The sequence below is a fragment of the Macrosteles quadrilineatus genome, unplaced genomic scaffold (assembly GCF_028750875.1).
Source record: "Macrosteles quadrilineatus isolate MER2022 unplaced genomic scaffold, UCM_ALF_1.0 Scaffold_3__2_contigs__length_128488019, whole genome shotgun sequence".
Classification (NCBI taxonomy): domain Eukaryota; kingdom Metazoa; phylum Arthropoda; class Insecta; order Hemiptera; family Cicadellidae; genus Macrosteles; species Macrosteles quadrilineatus.
Window position 1 is genome coordinate 45,113,423 of NW_026542596.1, and position 21,268 is coordinate 45,134,690.

At 32.1% G+C, this 21,268-nt stretch overlaps 1 protein-coding gene across 1 annotated transcript; it reads left to right on the forward strand.

Annotated features, from left to right (window-relative positions):
• Nucleotides 1-16,545: 16,545 nt before the first annotated feature.
• On the forward strand, nt 16,546-17,463 carry LOC128990447 (uncharacterized). The gene has a single exon (XM_054412812.1). The coding sequence runs from the start codon at nt 16,546-16,548 to the stop codon at nt 17,389-17,391; it is 846 nt and encodes a 281-aa protein (XP_054268787.1). The 3' UTR covers nt 17,392-17,463.
• The last annotated feature ends 3,805 nt before the right edge of the window (nt 17,464-21,268 follow it).

A 21,268-nucleotide genomic window follows, 5' to 3' on the forward strand; every position in this document is an offset into this window, starting at 1 on the left:
AAGTTATTTACTGCAGACTCAAAATATGATAAAATGAAAATGGGTTTTTTTCCTCAGTCACCATAACAGACCTAGAGAATATAATATCTACGTAAAAGTTAAGAAAAACAATGTTTTATTTTTGTTTGACATATACAAATTATAAGACCCTAGCAACCTTCCTAACATTATTCAATAAATTCAATCTTCAATATACAATTGTTCACACGAGAGTTTATGTTTTTTTTCGCGTTGAAGCTGATTATTATTTGTTGAGTGCAATTTAATATTTGCCACATGTCTTTTTTATTAATGTTATTCTTCATTGATGAATACCAGATGGTTAAATTGTTAAATGTGTTGTTAAAAAACAATAATAGTCTTATCTATGTCCTTACTGTGTGGGTTCAATTAAATGTGTTGAGTTTAATAATTCAGTTTGCCCTTTTATTTTAATGAGCTAGGTATTTTAATTTAGTGTCTAGGGAAACCACATATTTACATTATTATAGACATTTATATCAGTGTTATGGATAGTTTTACGTAGTTTGTGATTTGTTGATGAAATGTTTAAAAATCTATTCTAACGGTTTATGAACATGATGATACCTCTTAACAGCCTGTATTTAAAAATAATTACAAATATTAGTCACTAAAAGCATTATGAATTTAAAGAGGGCTAGGCTCTAAGGGCAACCGGACCTTTATTCATAAAAAACCACAAAAAAGGTATGATCAGCAAATAATTAATAAATATTATAATACCAGCATTACGTAAACTAGTAACAGGAGACCGGCTATTACTCGGTAGAGCTTAATTTGTATAAAATATAAATCATCAATACTTATAATCTGTAATGGATATGTTTCCCACTACAAATAAATTAATATAAAACATCCTAATGTCGTAAAATACTGTCAGATTATGTAATAAAACAAATGGTAAGAAGACATTCCATCACACTCAAGTGTTGGTGATATTTATGCAACATTTTGTTTAGAATTTTGCATCTTAAGTCAGTGTAAATAAAAACGGATGAACGACAGAGCCAACAAAACATGTATACCGTCTGCTTGAGGACTCATTTCTGCATTTCAATAAATGGCTATTTCAATAAGCTATATCATGCTTCTTTCTCATAATTACACTCCAGAAGTTCTCTGTAAAGATTTACTGAAGTGTGTGAGGAACACGTACTTCTCTGGGCTTCAGACAATACTCCCGTTCGAGTTCACGCTTCGTTGCAACGGTTTCTATAAAAACGTTGTGTGCTCTACAGCACTTAATTGTATGACTACGCACAATTTGTACGTAAAGAATATCTGAAAACCATTTTAACAAACTGACGAGTAGTTCATATACTCAACAAGTGTTTAGTTGAAGAAGTAGACCAAGTGTCTAGTAATATAACACAACTCTAAAATATTAAAAATATGTCTTACAATAAACATTGAGCTTATTCTAGCAGAAGTCATTTGTATATCCTATACTCTAATACGAGCAATGTTTGCTTGCTTGCTTGCACAAAGATCTCAAAAACGGCTCCGAGGATTTTCTTCAAATGTTGTAAATAGTTCATTTCTGGCCTAAAAACGAGTTTCATGCAGTTAGAACTGCAAAAAAAAATCTAATTACGTAGAAAAATTAAACTGAAAATCACATTTTTTTTAACATTACTTTTATGGGTTGCTAGGTAACCATGTTGGCTGAATTAAATAACAAGGAACAAGTAAACAAAAGACTTGAAGTTGTAGCATGTGTTCATAATAAGCCAACTACCCACAGTATACTAGCAAATTACAAATACAGTACAAAAGGAAAAACATCACTTGTTAATATTGAGCAAAGATTATACTTAAGATTACTCGATAATTGTAGTCAAGGGTAGCAGTGCGAAGTCTAGGATCTGTTTATGACGAATACATTAAGGTATCTGCAATCCTAAAATGCTATGGGAAGGGAGGGAAACAGGTCCGCGACGTAGGAAGTGGTGACGGAAGTAGTCAAGGCGAGCTGTCCGGAGTGTGGGAACTGTTTATGACGATTAGATTAAGGTATCTGCTATCTTTAAATGCAAAGGGAAGGGAGGGAAACAGGTCCGCGACGTAGGAAGTGGTGAAGGAAGTAGTCAAGGCGAGCTGTCCGGAATGTGGGAACTGTTTATGACGATTAGATTAATGTATCTGCAATATTTAAATGCAATGGAAAGAAAGGGAAACATGTTTGCGACGTAGGAAGTGGTGAAGGAAGTAGTAAAGGCGATTAGTATGGAGCGTGGGAACTTTTTATGACGATTAGATCAACGTATCTACAATCCTAAAGTGCTATGGGAATGGAGGGAAACAGGTCCATGACGTAGGAAATTGTGTAGGACGTTGTAAAGGCGAGCCGTGTGGAGTTTGGGAACAGATTTATTAGTCCAGGAGCAAACTGCACATATCCAGCTTCCGTGGGATTTTTTGTGAAGCAAATGTGTAACTATGTGGAATCTCTTTATTATATGTCACATAATGGTGTAGTACCGGGTGTTTACCCTCAAATTGCGGGGTTTGATTTTTATGACGTCGTAAATCCAAGATGGCCGCAATGTGTGACATCTATTCATTAAATTAATAATAACTCTTTTCAGAGTAAAATAATCGAATTTTAAGTTACACCATTGAATTCAGCTCAAAAAATCAAACAATTTGGTGTTTTGAATCATTGCTCTATGACCATTGGTTACCGAGATATTGAAGGCGGAAAACACAGAACATTGTCCCCATGTTATCCTTATGGGGAAAAAATAAAATTGTATATCTAGCTTATTACTCAGCATATCTTAATAATAATTGGTATGTGGCTTCATTTAGTAGAGATCTACTTTATTATGGCCTAAAATCCCCCATTTTTACATTTCCGTGGCAGCAAACCTACATACTAACTTCCAATGTTATTCTTATGGACAATTTTTTGCATGCTTGTTCATGAACATACTTTGAGAAATGATGATGTGTGGCTCCATTTTAATTATTTATTGAAGCATTTGTAATTCGTTGAGTATACAGGTCTGCTGCTACGGGTAGGTCTGCTATAAACAAATTATAGGTATTAGAAAATAAAATAAATTAGACTATAGTTGTGAGGCATATGTAATTTTGTAGGATTTTGAATTAAGCAATTGTATGATTGTTGGCGATTGATAGGTAATGACATGTAGAACCGTGTACTACTGAGTATTTTGTCTGAAAGTGTGGCCAAGCTGGTGTTTTCGGTCGCCATCTTGGATCCGCCATATTGGATGTTAATAACTTTTTTATACAATGCTAGTGTTGTGACACATCATTATGAACTAAATTTTCACGCTGATTTCAATGAATGTTGAATTTGTTATAGTCTTAAAGTATTCAGTGATGTAAGGGCTTTTATTTAAGCTATCGATCATTAAAATCGGACGAGTTAGAGTTGAGCTATGAACCACAACACAATATTAAATTTAACTTTTTCCAAATCAGTTTTATTAAAAGATTTATATCTCGGTTTGTTAATACGGCAAAAGGTTCATTCTAGTCTTAAATTACTCAGTAAATGTCTGGTTTATAATGTTATTAATCACTAAATGAAACCTGACTGATTGAAAATGAGTCATGGGCCTTTATTTAACATTAATAATTATTTTTATTTAGAAATTTTTCTTTGGTTAAAGCAATTAAAGACATAAAGGGCTGGTCATCAGGGTTACAACTTTGTTTGGTGTAAGTACAAAGTAAATTATGTGTGATGAGGCATATAAGACTAAAAGGTTCCACGGCTAAAAACTGTAACACTGATGACTAGCCCTGTATGTCTTTAACCAAAGAAAGTTTTGGACATAAAAATAATTTAATGTTAAATGATGGTTCATGACTCATTTTAAAATAACTTAGTCAGATTTCATTTAGTGATTAATAAAATGTAAAATCAAACATTAACCAAGTAATTTGAGACCAGGAAGAACTTAGTGACGTACTAATAACCCGAGATATACATATTTTAATAACAACAGAACTTTTTTTCTTTTTTTTGCTGAACTCCTGCATCAATCTTTGCATATTTCCAAACTTTCTATTTATTGCATTGTTATTTATTTTTGTTAATATAGTCTATCCTGTTGTTATTGCGTTGTTATATCTTGTTCTTGTACAGAGTTTATCATATTGTTATTTTTCTGCAAGTTTTATCTGTTTTTTATTAAGTATGTTCTGCCTCTTTACTGAAGTTTCACTCGGCTACTGCATTGCATCATTGTTATTGTTCCTATACTGGTTTTGTTTTTTGAATATCTCGTTTTGTCAACTTGTTCAGATAGTTTGTTATTTATAGTTGTTACTTATAGTTTGTTATTCATAGTTTGTTATTTACAGTTTGTTATTTATAGTTGTTATTTATCTTTTTATGTCTTGTATTGAAGTCTTGTTTTCCAGTTTTTTTTTCACTACTTTTGTACTGGCCTGTGATTTTTTCTGCTTCTTCCGTATGTAAGATTATTGTATTATTCATGTTAAAATTGTGCAACCGTTAACAAATAAAATAAAATAAACAGATTTGTAATAAGTTAAATTTAATATTGTGTTAGGGTTCGTAGCTCGAATCTTAGAGCGTTAGAGTCGAGCTACGAACCCTCAACCGAATTTAAAGATCAATAGCTCAAATGAAAGCTCATACATCACTGAATATTTTAAGACTAGAACGAACTGCAAGCATTAATAGGAACTGGAGTTATAAGAAAAATAATCGTAAAAATGTTCAAAGTACGAAACGTCCGTAAGAAATGTATGGGGGAGAGTTTTTATTTGAATATATCTTCCAAACGAAAAAATATATTTAAAAACATATTTCAGCATTGAAATCAGCGTGAAAATTTAGTTCATAATGATGTGTCACAACATTAGCATTGTATAAAAAAGTTATTAACATCCAATATGGCGGATCCAAGATGGCGACGAAAACACCAGCTTGGCCACACTTTCAGACAAAATACTCAGTAGTACACGGTTCTACATGTCATAACCTATCAATCGCTAACAATCATACAATTGCTTAATTCAAAATCCTACAAAATTACATATGCCTCACAACTATAGTCTAATTTATTTTATTTTCTAATACCTGTAATTTGTTTATAGCAGACCTACCCGTAGCAGCAGACCTGTATACTCAACGAATTACAAATGCTTCAATAAATAATTAAAATGGAGCCACACATCATCATTTCTCAAAGTATGTTCATGAACAAGCATGCAAAAAATTGTCCATAAGAATAACATTAGAAGTTAGTATGCAGGTTTGCTGCCACGGAAATGTAAAAATGGGGGATTTTAGGCCATAACCAAGTAGATCTCTACTAAATGAAGCCACATACCAATTATTATTAAGATATGCTGAGTAATAAGCTAGATATACAATTTTATTTTTTCCCCATAAGGATAACATGGGGACAATGTTCTGTGTTTTCCGCCTTCAATATCTCGGTAACCAATGGTCATAGAGCAATGATTCAAAACACCAAATTGTTTGATTTTTTGAGCTGAATTCAATGTTGTAAATTAAAATTCGATTATTTTACTCTGAAAAGAGTTATTATTAATTTAATGAATAGATGTCACACATGGCGGCCATCTTGGATTTACGACATCATAAAAACCGAACTCCGCAATTTGAGGGTAAACACCCGGTACTACACCATTATGTGACATATAATAAAGAGATTCCACATAGTAGCACATTTGCTTCACAAAAAATCCCACGGAATACAGTTTGCCCCACGACTATATGTATCTCCGATACTAAGACTGCTTTCAGAGTGAACTAATGATTTTTTCCGAGCAAAGCTCGGTCCCCAGGTACTTTTTTTAAATCTAACTAAACACTATGATACGACATCGGTAATGGCGAATATAAACTAACCTAACCCAACCTAAACTGTGGTTATTCCACAGTTTAAAAAGTGGCAGCCTTCTTCTCAAAAATACCAATTTGATATTTCAAAGATCTGCAATATTAAATCAAATAATTCAAACATAAAACATCGTTTCTTAAACATTTTATGAGACTCATTTAAAGAAAGTATAATTACAGCCTGAGAGGGAAAGCGTTGTGGTCTTAACAACATCGACAGCCTTTAAGTTGTTATTAAATACTGTTGATGAAGCCAAGAGACTTTTTCGCTGTAAAGGATGGTTTCTTATTTGTTTACTTCTTATAAATTTGTTTATTTTGATTATTAAGAATACAGTTTTTCTTCTTAAAGCTAATTAGTAAAATTTCTAGTGTAAATTAGACTAAAAAGGATCGTTTTTACATAACATTAATGACGTAATTTTCGAACTAAATTAAAATTCATTGATTTTACTAAAACTTAAATATAAATTTTAGCAAAAAGCAGAAACTAAATTAAGGCTGTTGTTCATATTTCATTTATGGTTGAAAAATAGCTGAGAATTGAGATCTACTGAGACCTATTATAAATCTCGTCTAAATAAATCATGTTTAAAGTAAAGTAGTCGTTAAAGAAATTTTCGCAATATTAATGTATCATTGTTAATGATTAAAATAATCAGTTATAACTGTTTGCATTGTATAATTTATTTCGTTGGTTCAATTTCCAATAACAATAATGTATTGATAGCTTGCTTGTCTTGTCATAAAGCAATTCATGTTTTAATACTTTTCGTTTTTAAATATCATAATTTATACGATACGAATATGTTTCAAAGTGAAGCTTTTGATCAATATTAGAAAGTCAAATTTTCTTTGCTGCTACGGTATGTGTTTTTAAAGATTTTTCATCTATTATTATTGAATAGTGTTTTATTAATAATATTCTAATTCGAGACTATTGTTTTTTTGTTATTCTTTTAGTTAGACATGAATACGAATTAGTAACAATCTCCCATCACCTGCCACCAGCAACACTACAACAACTACAGTAAAGTGCACACACTTTATAACAATTAAAGTCAATTAGTTTGATAAAATAATTTATACTTCATAAATATTTTGAGACGAGACGTCCAGTTGAGTCTGAGAGTTTCCTCTGACCGGAAGTCATTACTGCTTTAACGATCTGCCATCCGTGGACTTTCTGAGGCGACACTGTGAAAAGTTGTAACCTTTGGAAAATCTTTTAATCTTAGTTTATTTTACAGTAGTTTTGTGATTTATAGATTGATTTTCCTCACAAAAATTAAATGTTTTAGAAATTCACATTGTTTAAATGTAGCCTACTTTTCTTCGTGTGTACATTGTACAACTGATAACTTAAGTAAACCATTCTAGATATTTTCTTTGTTTTTACTTAATTGAGGCAACAATTAATAGTTGATTATTACATAATAGTTGAACAATTAATTTGTACGTATAATAAAATACAAAATAACGTTTCTTTTAATCTTTAACTTGGGATTAGATATTGTAATCATTAATGGAAGTAATAAGTAGATATTTTAAAAATTTTTTACAAGAATAAACGTTTTTCGTCTTTTAAGCTTGTGAATTATTCAAATTCAGCATGAAAAACTAATTATTTTTGTGCCGTAAAGACTAAGATTATTTATTAACTTTTATTTGTCCCTCCTTGAATAGGCTTTGTCATTTACGTCCTTTGAGATAATGTAGCTGCTGACATTCTAGTTTGAAAATGTTCATATAGTTCGATAAATTGTTAACCATACTTTACATAAGCAACAAGTAGTATGAAATACCACTAGAAACTAAACATTTTTGTCACACAATGGTACAAACAAATAACACTATGAACGCAGTTAGTCAAAATTCAAACTTCAGAGTTCAACTTGAAACCTATTTATCCACCCTCGTAGCTCGACTAACCCCTTTCGTTTGACCCCAACCCGCATCCAAAATCCTTTAAGTCAAAGGTTTATCGTTATCGTCAAACACAAAACTAACTTCTCCTTCGAATTACAGTTAACGTTAGGACCGAAAGAGAACTTCCTGATCCTTTATGTCAAGCCTGGCTTAAAACTTGCACTCTTTAAACTTTGGGAGGTGTGTTGACAGTTTCTAAATTGAATGGATTCTATTGGCATTTATTAAAACCATTAAAGTAAAAAATTATTAAATTTATTTGATTATAAGATTAAACAATTTTGAATATTATTTGAAGCTGTATTTTCAATTACTCTAATGCCATAACTTCTGTATGATATGTAATAAAGGCTAAAATTTGTATTCTAGTTTTCATACAATTATTTGAAAATTAGCTTACATTTAAGACCAATTACGTCAAGTCAAGTTAATGGCTTACCAAGCAATAAAAAAACTGTTTCTAATACTATTGTTTGGATATTATTACTTCTTTATGCAACATGGATTTTGACACCAAACAGAAAATATTTCAATTAACTAAATACAAAACACACGAATCAGACGTCTAGCACTGATTTCAAGAGATCATCTGGAACTAATTTTCAATAAAAAGAAAATTGTTATTGAATCCAGCACACGTCAATGAATGTCACTACCTAAATGAATGAAAAAGTTGTCAATATTAAACAAGAAGTTGAAATAACCCCTCTTCCCTAAAGGGGTTTTTCTTAAATAAATTGGGTGATGCGAGACACCAAGTTTCAATAGAGAGAATAAGTTATAGATATTGATAATATCCAGACTGTCCAAACCACTCGGGATGCTCGAGGAAACTGTCTATGTCTCGGAGTTATTCCATGTTGGAATCATTCCAGAACCTTCCCTCTTGGCTTGTCTTATTACCACCGGTACTCTTCGGTTCACTTGGATGAACATTGAACATCCAGTATAGTTAAGACTTTTTTACATTAAACTATAATTAGTAATACTTTACTCACAAACACACATTTTACGTTGGTAAATAAATTACAATTTCAGTCATATGTTGTTTTAATTAAAATTGTGTCAGTAAACATTTAAATTTCTGTTTTCTAATTAGGCAGCAAACATGCAAAATATGAGTGGTATTTTTCACATTATGTACATTCTAGCAATATTGTAGGCTTCAGCGAGAAGCTGTGCTGGTTTCTTACATAGTTAAACAGATACACACTAGTGTTTTTGTTTTAGTTTTGTACATAAACTTGATCAATTATAGGGTTTCTATAATGTAAACTGGTAAACTTATATCGTTGTAGAGTGGTTAATGTAATAATGCATTTATTTGTCTTATGCCTTGTAGAAAAACAATTGCAAGCATACATACTAACAACTAAGCAATCATCAGACATATCTAGATCTTAACTTGAGAACGTGTTTTATTTAGTCTAAGAAAAATAATAAAAATTACACTCATAATACTCATAATATTTTTATGAAACTTTTTAATACTTTATTAATCAATCTTAGCTTATAAAAATACTAACCCTTACAACTATAGTAATTTACTAAAGGGAATGAGCAGTTGTTCGTAACGGAGCTGAGTTGACGATTCTGGGATGCGTGAACATAGCGTGGAAATATTTACATACATGTAGATTATTCATTTTTTTACGCCTCAACTATTTAGTTGATTGACTAAAACAATGCCAACATTCTAAAATAATGTACAACCACCCGTAACAAGGGTTTACCTCATTTAAATACCCTACATCCATACATCCCTATTGCAAGTGTTTGCTGTGTCGGGTTATTCAAAGACAGTGAGGTAAGAAGCCAACATCAAATCATAGGCATTACGTTACACGTGACACTCTGTAATGCATCCATCCCTCATCATTGTGTGTTGCTCCTGACTGTCTGAATGGTAATGGTATTAGATTACAGATGGATATTTCCGAGGTTACGTGGAAGATCAAATTCTAACGTGTTAAAATACCATTTTAATTTTAATTGTTAACACTCTGTAATAAATTATTTCTTTCTGAGAAACTTAAATGTATCTCCGTACGATGGATAAAACTAAAAGAAGAAAATGGTTGATAGAAAAATGAGTATTTATTTGTACTTTTTACTTTTGAAAAAAAAATGCACATTATAGGGAAAAATTATAGGGTTATACTGGTTATGTTATCGAATTTTCTTGTAAATTTTAGGTTTAAAAACGTTTAACAAAATTGTTGTGAAATCAATTGGGAATAAATAAGCGCGTGATTAAAAATACAGTAATCTCTTATATTTACCGCTGTACTCTGCTCTAAAGGTAAAACGCAATATGTATTTGTATTTTTAGAGAGGTGGACAAATGAAGCAGTTTGTTATGATAAAGCTGTATCCTAGTCTCGTCCACGTTGTCATGCAAATGTCCAAAGCTTTTTACTGCTTTGGATCTCCACAGGGACTTTGTGTCAATAAAAATAGTGTGTTAACATGCTTGTACAGTCACGATTTCTAACTTCTGGAGTTTATACTACTATAAAGTTAGAAAGTTATTTAAAACCCGATTATTAAAACGCTAACAAATTTATATCTGAAAACGCTACAATTAAAAAAACATTAAGACCATTAATAGAAGAATTGGAATTAGTTCCAGTTAATTTCTATTTTTCTTAGAAGCCGTCCATGATAATTATCAAAAAGACAAATACTAATAAAAACTATTCTGTTTTTACACGTTTCTAAAATATGTTTGGATGACTGTTATGAATATCATTATTTAATTTAAATAGCATCTATTCTATAACATATAGTTATTTTATTCCTACAGTAAAGCATTGAAAGGACTTGCAACTGATGTATAAAGGAAATAATAGTTATTAACTCTTATAAATGTGAGTATTAAATATTCATGTAAAAACAATACAAATTTTACATAGTACAGACCGTTGAAACTACTTTATATATTACAAATTAAACTATTGTAAGATAAAACATAAAAACCAATCATTTATTGGTATTGAATGAAAAAATGTTCTTTAGAAAACTTGTTTAGCAAGAGGGCCTCTTGGCTCCAATCAACAGTATTTAATTACAGCTTAAAGGCCGTCGATGTTGTTAAGACCACAACGCGTTTCCCTTGACCACTTTTACTCGTTTTGGTGCTTCTAATAAACTAGCTTTACACCATTTTTTTCTATACTACTTATATTATTAAAGGTTCCTTGCAATAACGACAGTGTACGTAGTTTTGTAATAAAAATAACTAAATTAATGCAGGCAGTTAATAGCAAGCAAATTGTTCGAAGAATGTTTAAGAATTGTTGTCCAGTTATATTAAATATTTAAAAAGAGCAAGAAACAGTTGCTACAATGTTAGGCTGAAAATTTAAATGTGCGTTTTCATGTCATCCTATTGTAAAAATATTACTTTTAAAATGAAAAACTTTGGTTCTGTCTAACGACAATTTTGAAGTACAGATTGCTACAGGACTGGTATTATGTTTTCCCATTAATATTAGACTTAAATATGAAAAAATCGTATTAGATGGCTAAAGAACAAATTGATTTTATTCAGTAATAAGCTAGTATATAATAGATTTATTCAACGTCCTAAAATGTGCAGTTGTCGAATTAAATTTATTTATCTGTGTTACAGAATGTATTGAATACGTACTTCTAGAATCAAGACTAGCCCATTTTTTTAAATTAATTGAGGGCTGAACTTATTAATTTCATATTAGAGAATTCACAATATTCAAATGATTTCATAGATTTTTGGTTCATATGTAAAAAAAAAACTAAAACATTTCAATTACTATTTTATAATTCTTTTATCATACATGTATGCTTTTTATAAATGTCTCACTTACTTATTGTGTGTAGTAGTAAAATTGACATGTAGTATTGAGAACAATATATTTATATAAATCAGGGCGAGGAAGATAGTTAAAAGGGAGTGTTGAAAGGTCGTAGACTGAAGCCCAGCGTAGTACGTGATTCTTACTCACCTCAGTTTTTACTGAGAAATTCTGGTATGTAATAACGAGAAATAAGCTTGATACCTGAAATAACTGCAAATAACTGCAAAAGTATTTTTTGGTCACCTGGAGATAATAAATACCGTATTTAGGTTAGATGATGACCTAAGGCCACAATCTTACGAGAATTGGTGTGTTGTGTCACCAAAAACCCCTTAAAAAGTCATGACTTTTAAATAGTTTTATTTTGTTTTATTGTTTATAACTTTAATTAATTATGTTTACACGTCATATTTGAGGAAAACTATTCATTCAACTAAATTACTTCGCAAATGACGCTACATAAACTGTAACTACTGTTACTAATAATTTGATGTCAGTAAACAGTACAACAGTGTAAATACTTGCATATTAAAATGCAATTTGTATAAGGCCATTCTTGGAAGTTAACACAAAATAATTCATTATTGTTAGTAGCAAATGAATCACTTTGCTATAATCGAATGCATATAAAACCCAATTTCTTTATTAACATTGTACCTTAACAAGAATAATAGAATTTCCCATAATAGAATATCAAAGATTCGAAGATTTTATTAGGCCATTAAGTTTGTACAATACGCTACGTCAAAGTACAATAAAAATTCAATAACACTAAATATAAAAAGGAAAACAAACCAAACAAAACTGCAAATCCAAACAGCAAACCATGCAAAGGTAAATAAAAATTAGGCATACCTTTTTATCATCGGATCCATGCACTACATGATTTTCAACCTTTTAAGGCCTCAAAATAATCGTCACATTTAAAGAATGGATTTTTTAATAGCCAACCCTTTAACACTTTCATAAACTTCAATTTTGGCAAGTTTCTAATGCTAACAGGCAGAGCATTGAAACATTTGAAACCTGAAACAGGGGAAACACTTTTGACTTTTACTTAGCCTATTGCTATGAGTATGTACATCATTACAAGTTCTAGTGCTATACGGATGGATGTCTCTATTGAAAATAAGATAATTTTACATCGATTTGATAGCTTCCAAACACTGGTAAATATATAAATTGATGACAGTCATGATCTGCATATCAACAAACGATGTTCTACAATGTGCTCTAAAAGGCAAATTACACATCACACGAATTGCTCTTTTTTGTAGCACGAGGACCTTCTGAACCTGTGGGGAGTGACCCCAAAGCCTGGTTCCATACACAGCGTGTGACTGAAAAAAAAGAGAAAAATGCTAGTCTCACAAAGTCAGGAGGCAATTCAGATGTTAATTTCTTAGTTATCGTTGGACTGTGAGCAAATCTAAATGTAGATGGACAAAAAATATTTTATCAATCATAATATCAATTATATAAATTTTTAAGATGGGGACACTTCTATGTGCGTATTTTAACCCAAATATGAGTATATGAGTGGTCTTGTTAGTGACTAAGGCCAACATGTTCCTTAGATACAGCTGTTAATAGCCCAAACAGCCAATGGCAACGAAGGGACCTACGGTTTATAGTGGAATCCGAACCAAATTTTCCCTCGTAATCATTAGGATAGTACTGCAGATAGTCGTAGTACAGACTAGTTAATCCACACCAGGGAGCATCACATCCACAGTGCATGTCTATAAATATTACATTTGCCACAAATTTCATCAGCGTAAAATGTACAACTTAAATATGCTTTGTACGTTAAACACTTGTATCAGCACTATATCAAACAATTAATTATCTTACACTAAGACAAATAATTGTCATATACAATGGAAGGCTTAACAATAGAGCTTGGGCCTTGTTTGGTTTGGTAAAATAAAGTGAAGCTTTCGTGTGTTTGTAGAAACATGGTTTCCTCATTTATTGTCTTTGTTTCCTCTAAATAAATAAATCTCTAATTATATTTTTAAAGTATCAGATTATTACATTCGACATTCATTCGGTTTTCTATATTATTAAAAATGAAAACATCATAACATCAATGTCTATTATTTTTAAATATTTATGTAAAAAATAAACATTATGAAAATAGTTTACTTAATTAATACATTTTAGTATAACGGTAAAGCGTTATTCTCTTGTTTAATACTTGATCAAATGTCCATCATTACGATACGCAATTAAAACTTGATCTTAAGATAGCGGAACGAGTTCCTCCAATTATTACAGTTCCAGCTTGAGTTCATTTTAACTTGTAATTGCACTAAGACTAAAGGAGTTGTATGGCACAGTTGTTAAAAATACAACTTTACAATGTTATAACGTGTAATACTGTACTAGTAATATATTGATGTTCACAAACAAAGTATTTACCTAATTTTATCATAAGTAGTTTAAATTCATTAATTTATAATAAAATTAATCCAAACAGTTTTAAGTAGAAATTATTGACATAAAGTACTCCTTATTTAAAATTGCCATTGGAAATTTCTAACATAGTTCGGTAAACTGGCAAGTGAACCAACTGTAAAATTAAATTAAAATATACGAGCTGTTGGCCCGTCCTACGTACGGGAATCGAGTAGTCAATTAAAACGGAATAGTTCAGAACATCTAGTTTACATGCACAGTGACAAATTCTGGCAGTTTTAATGGGGGCCAACTGCCCCTAAAACAACATAATTAACAATTAATTGTTATTTTTTAGTTGTTGACCTTATTAACAAATGTTACGTGACTACCTATTTCTTCCATCCTATTATGTACCTAAAATATAGCGATATGCATTTTAAATTCGATAATTTTACCATCAAATAGCAGTTGCGTCGATTTGAAAAGACTTGAAGTGAGATTGGAGACCGATTCACACACACTGGTATTGAGTAGAGTTGCTACAATTGCATATACCTCTTATATATGTACTTACCGCACCTTTACCTCCGTGACCACAGACTGACACCTTATGAGGATTCTGGCCACCCATTCTCTTCCATCCCCTGTCTCTTCTAATTTAGATCCCGGCCTGAGGATGTATTTCATAACTTGGTCTTTCCACTTAATTCTTGGTCTTTTAAGTGGTCTTTTTATCTTGTGGTACTATGGAATATACTTTAAACAATTGATTTATCTCCTATCCACCACGCATAGCCTGCCCATCCAAGCCTTTTACTTCTGGAAATCACCCCTATATCTGGGTGTTTACACATTTCTCTTAGCTCTCTGTTTGTTTTTATCTTGACCTCCGTTATCTTGAACTGGTACTACGGGGAGAGTTCAAGGTGTATAGCAGCTTTACCCAATGAAGGACATTATGGTAGTACCACATAGTAGTAGTACATTAGTGGTAGTACCACTTGCTTTGCTCAATAAAGGAATTTTATGATAATTATGGAAATTAACATGTACAATTCACTATTGTATTAACACTATTGTATTTCTTAACGAATGAACAATAACGAATATTGTATTGTATTGTATTTTATTGTATTATAGTTAAGGTATGGTATGAGTCAACTTTGGTTTCTACTGCACCTTGCAGCTCATTGGACAGTTTTATAGAGACCTATTACACCAATTGACGCTTTCATTACTAACCAAAATTATAGTATGACTAACATACATTCGGACATACAGAAAAAGAAGTATCAACACGTAAACCACTTATATCTTAAACGATTAAGCAATACATTTCTGAAAAAAGATTTCCCAAATATGAGATGAAATTTCCATGGCATAAACTTAATAACTTACTTACACAGTTTGCATTTACGACAAAACTGTTGGAGATGTATAGATAAAATACCTCATTTCCTGATAAAGCAGATCCTTCACGGTGGAAAAAAACTAAATTTTAAAGTGAAATAGTATGCAGGCCAACACACCGAAGAACAATATTTTTGTATACAAACAACTTGTAACATAAACATTTTAATGACAGTTTATAAACAGCTGTTTAACCAGCACTGAAAATACTTTGAATTGCTAGCGTCGGCTGCTAGACTTTTTAAAAATTGAAACTTAATTTCTAAATAACTGGAACCCTAAATTAAAATTATGGCTTCGACATTCCCTGGTTCTCAAAATTATCTTTCTTTCAACACAAAAGTCATGAAAATCGGTCAAGTGGTTGATTCAGATTCGTGAAATAAAAAAACCCTGTTTTGTTTTAATATTATAGAAGATTAATTTGACTAGTTATGTAAAAATTATAGGTTAAACAAAATACAATTTAATCAAACTTCTATTTAAGTTGCACAAAAACCAGCCGAGAAACCTAATGTTGTATCCAACGATAAAATTATTAACAGAGGATTGGAGATGCGTTTGTTTATTTATGTGGGTTCGGATACATCGGGACATGATATGACACCTAGGAAAAAATACATAGGCCTTTGATGGAATTTTTTGCCGAAGCTTTCTGGAAAGAAGTGACACCTTCCAACTACCCGACCAGTATTGCCTTGATACTCTGTTGGATTAGGTAAAAGAGTTTATGTGGGTGTTAACGTCATAAAGTTCATCACATTCATTCATGATGTAAGCATATTTATAAACGTAAAGTTGTGGTAGGGCTTGGTGCATTGATTGTAGTGTGATTGCAAAATAAAATAATCATAACACTTCTGCAAATATCTTGGACTCTTACAACACAAATTGTGAGTATATATCGCACGCATACAAGGTAACCAACCGGAAATTAACACCATACATGCGTGGAATTAGGAAGCGCCTGCATTGCATTGACCAACATACAGAGTTATGTGACTGAAGATGTATAAAACCCACCAGACTCTAGGTACCAGACACACTCGTCTGTAGACATCAGCGGAGATGAAGCGTCTTCTAGTTTTGTTGTTGGTGACTGCTGTCTTCGCCGAGGAGAAGAAGGTAGAAGAGAAGAAAGAGAACAAGAAGCATGACAAAAGAGGAATAGAAGACTTTGTGGATTACGAGTTCAGTGGTGGAGACTTTGGTGGACACGATTACGGAGGCCATGACTTCAGAAATCATCACCACCACGAGGTGAAGACTATCACGATAGAGAAGGAGGTGAAGGTGCCGTACCCGGTCCACGTGGAGAAGAAGGTACCGTACCCTGTCAAGGTGCACGTCGAGAGGCCGGTCCCCTACCCTGTGGAGAAACCTTACCCTGTGGCTGTGGAGAAGAAAGTGCCTTACCCGGTCAAGGAGTACATCCCTAAACCTTACCCTGTCGAGAAGAAGATACCTTACCCTGTGAAGGTGCCTGTGGTGAGGCCACTCCCCGTGCATATCCCCAAGCCTTACCCCGTCTACGTAGAGAAGAAGGTGCCCTACCCTGTAGAGAAACATATCCCTTACCCGGTCAAGGTGCATGTCCCCCGGCCTGTCCCCTATCACGTTCCTGTTGTCAAACACGTGCCTTACCCCGTCGAGAAGAAGGTTCCTTATCCCGTCAAGGTGCCAGTTGAGAAGCCAGTTCCCTACCCTGTGGAGAAGCCTTACCCCGTCTACGTAGAGAAGAAGGTTCCCTACCCGGTGGAGAAGGAGGTGCCGTATCCAGTCAAGGTTCCGGTTCACATCCCGGTCCATGTCCACGAGCATCATAAGCATGAGGAACATCACTTTGGAGAACATAATTTTAAAGGAGAGGGACATGGTCACAGCAGTTTTCACTTTGGAGGCTATGAACTATAAATAGTATCTAAGACATTGTAAATAATGAAAATGTGAATATGTATTTTGTACAGTTTGTATACATTAAATTGCCTTTAGGAACAAATAATACAATTTTACTTTTGATAACTGGTGTAATAAATTGAGTTACCGAATATCCTCCAACTGCCTATTGTATTTAATGCGTCTTCCAAAGGTGCTCAAAATACAGCTGACTGTGAATGGATATACAAAAATGTTTAGGTAAATATTATTTTAAATCTCCCTTTCATAGTATACACGTATACACAGATTATTTTTCATAACGCCGGTCTTAATTTATTTATCTGCAATCACTCACTAATATTTCAAACTACAAATTACTTACGCAGTTTGCATCCTATATTTAGAGAATGGTAGGTGTTATATCCCAGTTAAATGTTCAAAGCAAGTAGGTAATAGCATTGGCTATTGGATACAGAAGGTAATAGACACACTAGAGATTTTTTATATAAAAAATATTCAAAAGTTTCAAACATTCACCTCGAGTTGTTTGCTCATCCATGTTGCATCATATCTCTACTGAAGCACTTTGTGCATTTTGTTCATGACTGAATGTTGAAGTTTGACTTTTTTTATTTTCCAGGAACATTTGCTAAAGATTAATTTATTTTGTTGTTTTTGGAGGCATATTAACGTACATTTTCGATTGTCAGAATCGAGCATAATAAGTTTACTTTTTATGTTATATTAGGCTTCTTGGACATTTTATAATACGCATGAAAATGGCGGGAAGGTAACTTATTACAAAGGTTAAATGAAACGATCATAAAAACTTACCTAAGTCTCTTTACTCGAGTTGTAAATGCTGCTTTTACTACCTAAGTTGACATAGTTTTGATATTCATACTTCATAGAATAATGTGATTACTCTGATTATTTTACATGGTAACTAACTCCATTACAAAGAATGCTCTTTAAAAGTTAATATTTTGAGAGAAGTACTTAAGGATACTGGTAGCTTTTCTCTTAGAAAGAACCAAATGTAGTAACATTACAACATTCTAATAGAAGCTTGAACTACATGAAAAAGATGTTATGGGAAAATTGTGCTTTCAAGTGGACTGACGAATAAAGGTGATTATAACACAAAGCGAAGAGGGAAGCTTCTGGAATGATTCCAACATGGAATAACTATGGACTCCTGGAGTATCCTAAGTGGTCTTGACAGTCTGGAACTTATCAATATAAGGAACTATTTATTGAAACTTGGTTTCCAGCATCAACCTACGACAAGTTCCTCTATTGACCTTTAAACGTGAGGAGAAGGATGACTCAAACGTCTTATGGGTATTATGATTCATCAAATATATAGTATAAAATATGATACACATTATGGAGGAGTTACAAGAATGATATTACATTATTTTAGGATGTTAATTATAACATATTTTTCAGGAAGGTTGTTCTGGGTAATTATACCAAAAAAATTAACTATCCTGAAAAATATAATTATCCTGTTCTAGCTACCTACCCTGTATTATCAGGGTGTGTCAAAAAGAATCATCCGATTTTATACGTTTATAATTTTAAAACTAATGTTCATATGGACATTATATAAATTTTATATCAAAGGATAGCTAATAATTTTTTTTTACATACCAACAGGACGGTACCCCACCGTACTGGAATCTGCGTTTGAGAGATTTTTTTTAATAGTAGGATTTTTAAAAGATAGATCGACCGTCCTGGACCAAACGATTCCGCGTTACGTCCTGGCCTCCAAGGTCACCGGACATTACTGTTTGTGATTTATGTATAGGTGTTTGTAAAAGACACTGTTTCTATCCATCTAACATCTTTAATCTTGGTTTTTTGGCTACTCATAACATAAATAAAATTATACACAATTTACTACAAAAAATGTGGAGGTATATTTCGAGTTTACATCAAAACACATCTTCAGCCTCTGGTAACAACATATCAACCTCTAACAACATTGATTAAGCTGAAGAACCATTAGAGCAGTTGGAAATATCACTCAAGACATGCTAGCTAAGGTGTGGGACGAATTCGAGTATTGACTCTAGACATGATGAACAAAAAAAAAAAAAATAAATAAAAAAGGGTCATGTTGAGCATTTAAATGGTATGGTATGTAAAAAAACTTAGTGAGTTATCGTTATCATTGAATTTAAAATTAACTAAATGTCCATATGCTCATAAGTTTTGAAATTAAAAACCTATAAAATCGGTTGATTCTTTTTGAAACACCCTCTATTTATAAAAAAAGTTTATATAAAGTAATATGAAATCACTAGAAATCGCTCTCAAACTCAAACTGGCTATGAAATATTGCCTCCTTTGAGATAACTGTTTAGCTTTGGGACTGGCGACAAAGAGATTCCAAACAATACAAGTTTGGTTTTGTTTGGAATGGAACCTTCCCTGGAAACCCTTTTTCATCTATATAATAATATTGCAACCACTTAAACATCCATTGCAGTTTCTGTATCGTTGATGCAAAAAATATATTTTAAGATCGTCAAAACTAGCATATACAAATTATAATTATGAATATACAATGAAAATGTATTTTAAAAGTTTAAACTCAGCAATAAAAGACTAAAATGTTTAATATTATGAGGATAATCATTCTATTATACGTTTTTAAATCTGTGAGTTGTAGAAGAATAGTGAAAGTTTATTATTTACAAATATAGTATAACTAAAAACTGTGTAAATATTGAATTATGAATATCAATATTCCATACCATTTTATTGTTAATAATAATCAGTTTTAGGAATTTCAATAAAGTATGTTATTTATCAATGCCCCTACTTTAAAGAAGAAGTTAAGTTTTTGCCATCAAATATTCTGTAAACACACCTTACCTTAACAATTTCGGATTTTACACTAAGCGATAATCTTTTTCACCTTCATTTTAAAATAGGTTAAACAAGACCAACTGCAATAACTAAATATTTGCTAATGTAAGTAACTACAGAATATTTATTGTTTTACATCTTTTATTATAACCTCAAGTTATACGGCTTTGGAGATTGGAAGGCTACGTTTGACAAAGCAGACAACTTAATGAAGTCCAATTCAAACTTACCTCTTAGGTGCCAATTGATGTTCTGACAAAATTGTCAGAACAGACAGAACTTCTTGGACCATTACAAATCATAGGCAATCTATAGTTGGTTGTGATGGAAATCAAAAATATTTTAAAGCAATCGGTCAAAATATGTTTTTTAATGGGTCGTTTAAACACTTTGTATTGAAGTACTGCCAGTTTTAAATGTATTTTGGTGGTTTACTTGCATGTATTTTGGTAAACATATAGCACTTCTTGATATACTTGGTTAGTCTTTTTGATAACTGGCTATCCAATTGACTGTAAACATCCGTTATGCTTACTAGTGTTTTGAGTTGTTTTTATGAGTATGTTAACACTCTGTTTTAATGACACAAAAAGCACTTGGAGTTCCAAAGCAGAAGACAGGCTTAGATATTTGCATGTCGAAGTGTAGAGGCATAACTAACTGCCCGATTTGTCAATCACTCTTCTTTGCTTGTACTGTATTGACAAAATAAGTATTTTAGTTTTGTATTAATAGGTGAGTGATTTGGTTACAAATAGTTGTTTAAAACTTTTGTTATTTTTCTACTCAAAAGCCCATTTAAGAGGAGCTTCATCAACGGTTTCACCTAGGCTACACAATATAATTTTTGTTTGTTTATATGTTTCCATTCGGTGTTTTTATAGTAATAAAGTTTGCACCAATTAAACATCCGTAGCGAAACTTATGTGATCTTTGAACCTAAAATTTGAATTTTAATTGTTAACAAATATATAATCATCCTGAATTTTTATTTTTAGGCTAATTCCTCTCTTTTATGGAACACTTTCAT